The sequence below is a fragment of the Pteropus medius genome, unplaced genomic scaffold (assembly GCF_902729225.1).
Source record: "Pteropus medius unplaced genomic scaffold, Ma_sr-lr_union100, whole genome shotgun sequence".
NCBI classification, from domain to species: Eukaryota; Metazoa; Chordata; class Mammalia; order Chiroptera; family Pteropodidae; genus Pteropus; species Pteropus medius.
In genome coordinates this window covers 19,082,710-19,094,549 of record NW_024351730.1, presented here as the reverse complement: position 1 = coordinate 19,094,549, position 11,840 = coordinate 19,082,710, and the positions used below count along the sequence as shown (strand labels likewise).

At 32.6% G+C, this 11,840-nt stretch overlaps 1 protein-coding gene across 3 annotated transcripts in view; it reads left to right on the top strand.

Annotated features, from left to right (window-relative positions):
• The window catches only part of UBA6 (ubiquitin like modifier activating enzyme 6), a 77,175-nt gene extending 70,853 nt beyond the window's left edge, over nt 1–6,322 (top strand). For all 3 annotated transcript variants that reach the window (XM_039845346.1, XM_039845345.1, XM_039845344.1), the window contains 4 exons: nt 158–285; nt 1,182–1,269; nt 1,451–1,545; nt 3,986–6,322. In XM_039845346.1, the coding sequence (XP_039701280.1) occupies nt 158–285; nt 1,182–1,269; nt 1,451–1,545; nt 3,986–4,121 (447 nt within the window). In that variant the 3' untranslated portion in view covers nt 4,122–6,322. The remainder of the gene's footprint in view (nt 1–157; nt 286–1,181; nt 1,270–1,450; nt 1,546–3,985) is intronic.
• Nucleotides 6,323–11,840: the final 5,518 nt, after the last annotated feature.

Genomic DNA, 11,840 nt, shown 5'->3' with positions numbered 1-11,840 from the left:
GAGACTCATAAAAACTTTATATTACTCTAGTCCAGTAGTTGTTTTTATTCTTTACAGAGAAATGCTTGAGAAGAATTTAGGAAAATTAATTAGATGCAGTTCAAGTCATGAATAGTTTTAAGCTGTTTATATAATCAAATCACTCTTTTTTATGTAGGTTGCATTGGAGATGATCAAAGTAGCTGGTGGCTATCCCTTTGAAGCTTACAAAAATTGTTTCCTTAACTTAGCCATTCCAGTTATAGTGTTTACAGAGACATCTGAAGTAAGAAAAACTGAAATCAGGTATGTTTGAAGCTCTGTTTCTCTTGCATAATGAGAATGAAATAAAATTTTAACTTTTTAAAATGTAAAAATACTAGCTTCACATATCCTTTTCTTCTATGTATAAATCCTTGCCATCACTTCAAGACCAGATCAAAACCCCATTTTTATGAAGTATTTCTGAGTAAACTAGCCATGGAATTCTCATAACATTTAATCTGCCACACTACTTAGCATTGTATTTTCTGTCTAACTCAGAGGAATTTAAAAGCACTCAAGTGTCTGACTGATAGATAATATACTTTAGACTCTAGTTTCGAAAGCTGTGTGACAAAGCAAAACAATCCTCTTGGACCTCCATTTTTCACTTTTCAGATTGGCAACAACCAAATATTTGAAAATACCTATCTTGGCAAGAGTGTGAGAAAGCATTCTCAAATATTTACTAATGAGAATATAAATAGTATAACCCATAATAAGGAGGCTATAGCACTGCATTTTAAATTTGCAGGTACTTTTACATTTATCTCAAATGATATATGTACAAGATATTCATTCTGGTGCTATTTATCATAGCCAAAGATTAGAGCAACCCAGCTGTCCAGTAATAGGGCACTGGAACATCCATTCATATAGTGAAACCCATGCAGCTGTTTAAAAAGAGAGAGAGGGCGAGAACTCTCTCACTAAGACATACTGATTTATAATGAGACACTGGAAGGATCAACAAAGAACTGATAAAAGTCGTTACCTGTATAGTGTTGTGGGGAGATAAGATTACGGAATATTTTAGAAGTTGTATTTTCCTTTCTTCCCCTACTTTAATATCTAGCTAAATTACAAATAATGGGAGGTTTCTGTTATTACTAAAGGCAAAAAATTAAAATGTTTTTGTTCTGAATGTTTTTCTGCAACAGAAATGGAATATCATTTACAATTTGGGATAGATGGACTATACATGGAAAAGAAGATTTCACCCTCTTGGATTTCATAAATGCAGTCAAAGTGAGACATTTATTCACTTAGTTGTTTTGAGTCTATTACTTTTTATACATAATTTCATTGAAGGTTTTTATAAATATTATTTAGCAAGAGTTCTCTTTTTACTGATTGTAAAACATTGTCACCCAACATTTTATATTTGGATGGAGCTTTGATTGTTTCTCTTTTGGATATTCATTTTTAGGAGAAGTATGGAATTGAGCCAACAATGGTGGTACAAGGCGTCAAAATGCTTTATGTTCCTGTAATGCCTGGTCATGCAAAAAGATTGAAGTTAACGTAAGTATCAAACATATGCAGAAGATTCACAAGAAAGTATATAAGCTGGGTGCACACTGTAAAATTAACTATAGAGGTTATCGAAATTCAGATAAAAGTATTTGATTTACTCCTAATGGCAATAACAAAGACAGTGAATCTACCAAACTCAGTAGGCTGCCTCTCAAGAAAGATTCATGGGATTACAATACCATTGTGAAATTATTCTAGTTCAGAGTTAACTTTTTAGCCACTAGGCTTAGAAACCTGATTTAGTCACTCTACCAAGTGAAAATAGATCACCTCATGTGGAAACATATATGACCAGGATTATGAGACTGAAATATAAAACAAAAATACCAAATTGTTATTTTCATTTATTCAAGAGTGTCTGCTTAGTGCCACATAATTTTCATAAGCCTTAGGGACATAGCATTGAGCAAAGCAAAATCCCTGACCTACTTGAGTTTGCATAACAAGTAGACAGATATGTCAGATGTTATTAAGTGCTGTGGATTAAATAAAGCAGAATAAGGGGGTAAGTTGCTGTATTATATTTAGTAGTCTGGATATTCCCTGAGCCTGTCACAGGGAATACCTGATAAGGTGGCATTTGAGCAGAGACCTAAAGGAAAAAAAGGAGTAAAAAAAGACAGCCCTTATAGTGGTCTGCAAGGGCCTAAATGATCTGGTTCCCAGTTACCCCGCTGAGTTCCTTTTATACTTCTCTCCCTTTGCACATAAAATTCGAACTGTCCTGACCTTCTTTTTCCTTGAGCACTCCAGGCATTCTCCGATTGTTTTCTCTGCTTGTAATTCTTTTTCTTTCAGACCCCTAAGTGTCTTTTGGATAAATTATGAGTAGTATTTAGATTTTCTTTACTATCTACTACATAGATGAGATTGGAATGTGTGGTCCTGAAGTATATTGATTAGTGGAATTTAAAATTTGCTGAGGATAATTCACAAAAATGTTTTATAGCATTGGCCAGTATTTGAAACTTTCAGCATGATATGTTTTGTGAATGATATTTCTCATTATGTTGTTTATTTAGAGATATATACTAAGTACCTATGAAGTGACTAGACAAACTTGGCTTTAGAAAGACCTGGGTTCACATCCTTGCTCGGCTACTTACTTGTTTTGTCACATCAAGTAGCTTGAAGTTTTTGAAACTTAGTTTCCTATCCACAAATAGGGATGATTATACATGTCCATAACTGTTGAGCACTAAAATAATAGTAAGGGTTAGCAGTATAATGACAATTAAGAAGTATTCCATGAATGTTACTCCTGTTAACATTTTGTCATCATACATCTTTATGAAATATCCCATGCCCTCAAGGTGTTCCAAGTGTTCTAAGGAAAAGTCATATGTTAATAATTAAAATGTAATTGAAAAAAATATTATAATAAAGGTTTTTACAGAGTACTTTGGGCACTACTAACTCAAACTTTCAGCTTAGAGTAGATTTCTTTTGAGCTTCCTTTGAAAATGGATTATATCAGGCTAAAACAATAGGTAGTGCAAAGACATGTAGCTAATATTAAGGAGCATACATGATGTATTTGGGAAATCGGTTATTTTGGAATGAATGACTTAAGGATAAGGTGGTGAGAATAAATGGTGGAAAGAATGAAAAGTTATATATAGGACAAAATATCTTTGAAAAATGGAAAAACCTGCTATTGAGGATTAAAGATTTTATGGTTCAGAGCCTGGCATGAAATAGGTACATAATATATGATAGATAATGTTATTAGGCAGGAGAATAACATCAAATTTACATTTTAAGAGAATTCTGGCAGCAAAGTAGATTGGAGGTAGCAGAGAGACTGGAGACAGCTGGCTAGAAGTTAATACAATAATTGGATATATCAATGATGATTTAATACAGTAGCGGTGACAATGGCAAAAACTAAGTGGTTTTTTTAGTAAGGTAAGCGTAGGATATAAGGAAAAGGTGAAACTTAATGTTTTTTACTGTGACATTTCTAGCTTGTATTGGAAGATTTAAATCTTGCTTGCTTTTTACTGTTTACAGAAACATGCTTGAAAAGAATTTATGATGCCTCCAAAATATATTGAGAGTATAAGAGAATTCGTTTTTTGAAAGCATTGCTTTAAAAAATCATTTTGGGTTTTTTTGTGTGATTTTTGTGAGTTAGGGTTTGTCTTACTTTTTGTTTGTCTTTTAATACATGGTTTGTATTCTTTATCACCACCAGCAGTAGTCCAGTTTAATTCACTGTTAGGTAAATGAGTGTCTTGAGTTTAGAACTTTTAGTAAAAAAAAGAGAGAGAGAGAGAGAAAATATATGAAAGCAAATGAATTATTAGATTTAAAAATGAAATTAAAGTCTAGATATAAGTCCAGATTCTCTGGGCAACAGTAGACAGCATATTACTTTTACTTCACAGAATTTACCAAATCATTTGTCTTTGGTTATTTTTCTTAGAATGCATAAACTTGTGAAACCTTCTTCTGAAAAGAAATATGTGGATCTTACTGTGTCATTTGCCCCAGACACTGATGGAGATGAAGATTTGCCTGGACCTCCAGTAAGATACTACTTCAGTCACGATACTGATTAACAGAAGTTGTCTTAAAGTTACCCTGGGACTACTTCATTTTGGGAAAAAAATGCACTTAATTCAGAAGCTAAAAAAATCAGCTCATGATATGATGGATTTCTCTTCAAGGAAGCCTTAATTTAAGGGAAACACCAGTAGGAAACTACACTGGAGAACTGCAAAACATTTTGGAGCATAGTATACTCTTGTCTAGTGCTTCATATGTGGATATGATCACAATCAACTTTGAACTTGAATGCCAACTTTTGAACTGTATAATGCGTACAACAAATTTGTGTATTAACTTCTGTCTGAATAGAAGGAAAAAATATCTATATATCACCAGAAGAGATAAAAGATCAGGAATTTGAAAATAACAAATGCTATCCAAAAAGTTTAATCCCATTTTATAAATTTCTTATTTGTTTAGTATTTGAGGTTCATTTTTTTATACAAGTAGTGTAGGGCACCCTGTACTTCTCATGATTAGGTTTTGAATTTAACAATGGTGGGAAGCAGAGGGATGGTAGCAGTGGATGAAGAATAGACATATTAAGTTGTACAGTTACAGTTTACTATCCCGTTACCTCTACTAGATTAACCAGTTTGTTATATCACTGTCTCCCCAAAATCAGGATCTTTGCTGATAGCATCATTGTTGTAAGCCATGAGCAATAGGTCAGATGACACGTGTTAACTTGGACTAAGTGTTAAAACAGTATTATTTGGACTCTGACAACCCTCTTAGAGAATCCATGAATGTGAACAGATAAATGTGGCTAATCATTTGTTTTTCAATATGCCTTCTAATGCGGCTGTTTTATTTATTTGGAACTTTAAACTTGATTGTCATAGTACGTAAGACTAAAAGGTTTTGTGAAGGGACTGTTTTTTAGAAGTAGATGAAAACCAAAAATTTAAAAATCACTAGTCGAGTCTGGATCTTTTTCTTTCATCAACTTTAATAGACAGAAAAAAAAAATAATTTAATGTATTATTTTATTCTGCATTCCCAGAAAGGGAGTTGACAAAGATAAAAAAATTTATTTTTTTAGGTCTTTATTAATAGAAACTTTCTGTTTTCTGATGAGCTGTTGCAGATGTTCATATAAGTGCTTTGATGAAAATGATGTAAAAATATTCAACACTGTAAACTCAGTGAAAACAGCAAGTGTTTCTTTTATTCTAAGACTATCATGTATTCTTAAAGAATTGGCATGTTGTAACCACAGAAAGTCATTTCTCTCCAGCTGCTTTTCTTCTCCTCTCCTGTTCAGACCATTAATAGGTACTTTGATAAGTTAAAAATTAAATTCACATCAACGATATTACTCCAGGTTGGCATCTTTTTCATACCCTCTACTTTTTCTTTTATTTCATTTACAAATAGTTTAAATTACTTTGTCAACCAGCTGTATTGTTTTATTCTTTTGTAAAACTATCACCCAATTGGGAAAATATATTTATTTGGGACCAGAGGGTAAATTTATATGATTAAAGGATAATCTGTGCATTGGGAGGTGGGGAAAAGTGAACAGGATGAGTTTGAAGGAAACGGCTACCTTTGAAATAAGCAATTAATTATGGGTTCACTATATCCTACCCTCTCCCATTGTGCATATTGCAATTTTAATGTTTAAAATTAGTATTACTCAAAATTTAATCCAAGAATATCAGGGTTCTGTGGCTTGGAACTTTATAGGCTAGGAATAATAAAAGGACTTTTCTATAAGAATTCTTTTCCCCACTTTCACTTTGTTTTGTACTCTATGACAGTAACTGATACTTTCCAGGTAGCCATTCAGTAATACGCAACTATGATCTAATAGCTTGCATATCATTTGATCTAAATCTCACATCTCTGAGAGTAAATTTAGAATTATTATATCAGTTCTTATTTATAGCGATCAGTGCTTTAGCAGATACAAACAAAATCAACAAGCATTAAGTTCATTTTGTGATTACACTTGAAACCATTTTACCATTGCTTTTTTTTTTTTCTGTAAGTAATGGTTACTGCCATTAATTTCTTCTGTTTAGTTCTACTAAGCTGGGAAGCCAAGGTGGAGTTAATAATATTTTTCATTATCTGTTTTGTTTATTTCTGTACCATGAAATTACTGTTGATGATTGAAATACCAGGTGCAGAAATTAATGATTGATTTTGTACGGTACCACTGAGTAGTTTTTTACTTATTAAAAATAAGAAATTTGACAATGTATTTGTAAAGCCTGTTCCATAGTTGACTCCAGAGATTCCAATTTTACTATTCATTTTGTGGGTAATGTCACTTTGGTGTCTTCTTAATTTTCAAGTCTTACAGTCATGGAAATAGAACAGTCACAGTGCGAGGGCCATTACTTCAAAGTGCTTTTGACTCCTAGACATCATATCAAAACAAATGGGGGGTAATTGTGACTGTGTAAAACCCATATGATCTGGTAATCCCAGACCGTTGGTTACAGATTTCTAAAGTCCATGTACTTGAGAGTTCAAAGCAGTCTTGTTTACTTATCTGTAAGTTCCTCTAAATTATCCTAAAGGTGGAACTTGGAAATAGATATCTACCTTTAAGTTCACTTACTTTATAATTAGTAAAATGAAGACAGAAAGATAGTTATTTCTTAAGATTTTGAGGAAAAATCTCTTGACCTAATTTAACCATAATGGATATTATCAAAAACTCTTTGTAATTGTAAATATATAATTATTGGTATACAATTACTAGGTATGGGTTTGACTCTTTAACAAATTCAAAAACAAGAAATTGAAATCTCAGGGATTGTAGTAAGTAATGCGGTCATTTCTGTTCATTTTCTCTTGCCATGTCCTAGCTTTGTTTTTTTTTAATTGAGAAACAAATACTTAAAAAATATATATTCAAAAGAGTACATAAAACATAAATACACAGTTTAAGGAATCATTTACTATAGTGTTACCACTTCTGTAAGTACTCTTGCTTTTTGATGGTTTTTTAATAACTTTATGTAAATGGAATTGTACTGTATTTTGTTGCTGCTTTTATCGAACAAAGGATTCATTTATTTGTTGCCTATAGCTATACTTCATTCATCATCATTGTCGTGTAATTTACCTTTACATTAACATATCACAATTTATTCATTATATTGACTGTAGACAGTCATATTTAGTTTGGGGCAGTCACAGTTTCACAATGAACATTATTGTGTGTATCTCCTACTGCAAATAAGTTATACCTAGGAATGGAATTGCTTGATCATAGGGCATTCATTCATATCTTAAATCTTATTAGATGATAAATAAAGTTTTTGCTAAGCAGTAGAGATACCCTGTTTCTCCACATCTTGCTCAACACTGGAGTTTACAGATTTTGTAAAATTTTGCCAATCTGGTGAATGTGTGGGTTGTATCTCATTGAAGTTTTACTCTGCATTTCCCTAATTACCAGTGAAATTGAGGACCTTTTCATAAATTTGTTGGTTTTTTCTTTTTTGTAAAATGTTTTCTCAAGTCTTGTCCATTTTTTTGTTGGCAGTCTTTTTTTCTTTATAAATCTTGTTCTTTGTTAGCTATATAGTTAAAAATATCTTCTCCCACTGTGGCTTGCCTTTCTCTTTCTTTTTGATGTTCTTTGATAAAAAGAATTTGTTAATAGCTACTGAGAAGTATCAATCTTTAAGGTTAAGAGTTTTTCGTAAGTTGTATAAAAAAAAATGTTCTTTACCCAAAGGTCATAAAGATACTCCTTTATATTGTCTTCTGAAAGCTTTAGTTTTGCTTTTCACACTTAAATTTTTAATTCATGAGGAATTAATTTTGTGTATTCTGAGAAGTGCCTCATTACCATCTACTGAAGTCCATTCTTTTCTACAGTGTCACTTTTCTGCACTGCCACCGAAGTCATATATCCATATATGTGCACATCTCTTTTTGAATTGTTTCTTCCTTCTCTTCTATACTTGTGATTGCATACTATCCTCATCACTGTAGCTGATATATTGATTTTGCTACTTGGCAGAACTAGTCCACCCAACTTATTGTTCTGTAAGAATGTCTTGGTTATTCTTAGCCCTTTGTATTTTCAGTTCTCAAATTTCTACTAGCAAATATGGAAATATGCCACTTGCAGTTTCCAGTTATCTTGCTGAAAATTTCAATCTTTTATCTACCTGAACATGAAAAGAATTATTATTTTAGAGTCTGTGTTTAATAATTCCCAAATCTAAAATTATCCTGTGGGTCTGTTTTTAATTTTCTTTTGTTTCTGCTAATCCTCATTCTTAATATTTTGTGTGTGTCTTATTATCTTTAATTGTATGCCAATATTACATTTGAAAAATTGTAGAAATAATTTGATGCCTAGTATGGTATTTTCATCCTTTACAGAGTTTTTTTTATGTGCTCTACCACTTGAGCACTGGTAATTTAGGATCAGTTTGGCTCAGTGTAAGAGACTGAGATTTTCTCAGTCATCCATTTGACTCAGAGATGAGCTGTAGTCTGTACTATGCTCTTCTTGTTAACCCTCACTCCTCAGCCCTTCAGGGTTGTAGTGTGGGTTCAGGTTTCCAGGGCCCTCACCTCTTGGCTGCCACTAGACTCTGTGTTTGAATCCCTTGTTCCTTAGTTCTGCTAAGCTTCTCAGTGGCCTCTTAAAAATCTGCAAAAGCTCCCAGGGCACAAATGGTCCCAAATGAAGGTTTCACCTTGATGAAATTCTATTTTCTCCCAGATATTAGCTGATAATTAGCTCTCTGATTCCATCCAACATTTTTTATTATATATTGTACAGCTTTTCTAAATGTTCTCAAGTGAGAACGTTAAACCAAATTACCTAGCCCACTTTATTTCCTATTGATTATGTGTAAAATATAATTGATTTCTTTGTATTGCTTCTGTATCTGGGAATTTACTAAACACTAATGATTCTTGCAAATTATTTGCAGATTATTTTGGATATCTTATATAATCTTCAAATAGGGACAGTGTTTAGTCTTTTTTAAGATCCAGATTTTGTTTTTGTTAATCTCTATTGTATATTTGTTTTCTATTCCTTTAATTTCTACTCTTATCAATATTATTTACTTTTTTCTATTTCTTTTGGGATTTTTTACTGTTCTCATTTCTAACTTCTTGAGATGGATGCTTGCTTCATTCATTTTCAGCCTGTTTTCCAACATATGCATTTAAAAGTTTAAAGATGCCTATATTACTGTAATATAACAGTTATATTACATTATAGTCGAATCACTGTTGTTGTCATATTACGTAAGTTTTGAGATATATTAATATTTAGTTAAAATATTTTCTTATTTTTCATTAAAAGTTCCTCTTCAACTCTTGGCCTTTTTAGGGCAATGTTTCTTTATTTCCAGCACAGAGTTTGGATTTGGGGGCTTTTAAAGTCTAGTTTGATAATCTTTGTCTTTTAACAGGAACACTTAGGCCATTTACATTTAATTTAATTACTGATGTGTTTAGATTTATTTCTGCCATTTTATTTTATGGATTTTCTTTTTTTGATCTCGCCTGTTCTATGATTATTTTTCTCTAATTTCTTGCCTTGTTAAATTTGTATTTACCTAATTTCTTTATTCCATTTATGCCAATTATTAACTGTTGTCTCTCAAAGCCAGATACTCTTCTGTATTCTGGAGCTTTTCAGACCTCATTTCTCCTTTGCCATTTGGCTTCTTTTTGGTTTCACATATAGCAGGCACTAGAAGGAGATTGGAATTATGGACAAAAGAAGAGACTTTTACCCTTGCCATTTGCTTCCCAATTTTGTCAGCATCACTTCAGCAATGTTTCCTCGAAAGAAGTTGTTGGTTTCTAGGCACTAGCATTTCTCTGGCACTCTGCAGGGTATCTCTTCTAGGCTTCAGGTTTTAATAATCTTTCCCTCTTCTCTTTAATAGTTGATTCTCTTGCTGACATTTTCAGTTCTCCTTAAACCTGTTTAACCAATTCCTTAGGTTAAATTCTTAGTGTAAATGATATGGTTTCTCTTTTCTTGAGATACCCCTTTTTTTTCTCTCTACCAGTTTAGTGGCTTTATTTTTTTAATTTTTAAAATTATAGTTTTCATACAATATTATATTAGTTTCATATGTACAACTGAGTGATTAGACATTTATATAACTTATGAAGTGATTACCTCAATAAATCCAATACCCATCTGACACCATACATAATTATTACAATACTACTGACTATATTCCCCATGCTATACATCTCCATGACTTTTGTAACTACCAGTTTGTACCTCTTAACGCCCCCCCTTTACCCATGCCAACCTCTCCCACTCACAAATCTGGCAACCATCAAAATGCTCTCTATCCATGAGCATGTTTCTGTTCTGTTTGTTTATCCTGTTCTCTAGATTCCACATAAAAGTAAAATCATATATTTGTCTTTGACTTATTCGCCTCAGCATAATACCCTCTAGGTCCATTCACGTTGTTGCAGATGGCAAGATTTTATTCTTTCTGGCTGAGTATTATTGCATTGTATATTTACCACCTCTTTATCCATTCACCCACCGGTGGACACCCAGGTTGCCTCTTTTGATGATTACTCTATTTTACAGCATGCATATTCAGACTAAAGTTAATCATATTTACCTTTATTTTTCCCAAAAATGGCCACGACAATATTACTAATCTCACTCTTCTAGAAGTTTGCCACACATCCCGAACCCTATCAAGAGACAGAATTTGATTAAACACCCATTGAACCAAAACAAAAATTTATTACTGCCTCGACTAATGTAACAGAATGTAGTATATGTAATTGTATGACTTCCGAGGTTAGGTCATAAAAGACTATGGCTTTTGCTTGGCCCTCTCTTGCTTGCCATCTCCCTCTTGGAAAGCTCACTCTTGAAATTCTGACATCGTGCTGTAAGGGAGCCTAAACTAGCCCACATGGAGAGAAACTGAGCCCCTAACCTACAGCCAGCATCAGATGTCAGTCATGTGAGGAAATAAGCTTTCAGATGATTTCAGGCCCCAAACTTACTGGAGCAGAGACAAGCCATCCCTGCCACACCCTGCCAAATTCCTGAGCCACAGAATCCATGAACATGAATTGTTTGCACAACAAAGTTTGGAGATTATTTAATATGCAGACATAATAACTAAAACAATTCTCTAATTCCCAACTTGCATACTATGGTTATATATTTTATTTCTGTTATGTATTTTAATTCTGTCGTCATTTGCTTTAATGCATTTAATTCCACAAAGCTTTATTATTTTGTTTATATAGTCAATATTTGTATTTACCCACACATATCACTTACTTTGCTCTTTATTCTGTTTACAATCTCAGGCTTACCATCTGAGATAAATTTCTTGCTACCTGAAATATTTTCTTTAAAATTTCATTTTGTTAGAATCCACTGGTATCATACTTGCTAATGTTTTTTTTGTATGAAAATATCTTTGTTTTGCCCTTATTCTGCAAAAATATTTTTGCTGAATGTAAAGTTCTAATTTGGTCTTTATTATCTTCTAGCACATTGGGGATAATTTTCTATCTTATAACTGTTGCTGTTGAGTCAGTTATCAGGCTAAATATTGCATCTTTAAAAGAAATCTCTTTATCTGCTTTCATTTCATGCAGTTTAATTATTATGTGTCTAGGTATAGATTTCTTTTGTTAACTTTTTTGTGATTAGTTCAGCTCTTTGTATCTGGTATTTTGTATTTTGTTGGTTCTGTGAGTCTCAGATAATACTCCTTCATGTATTGCCT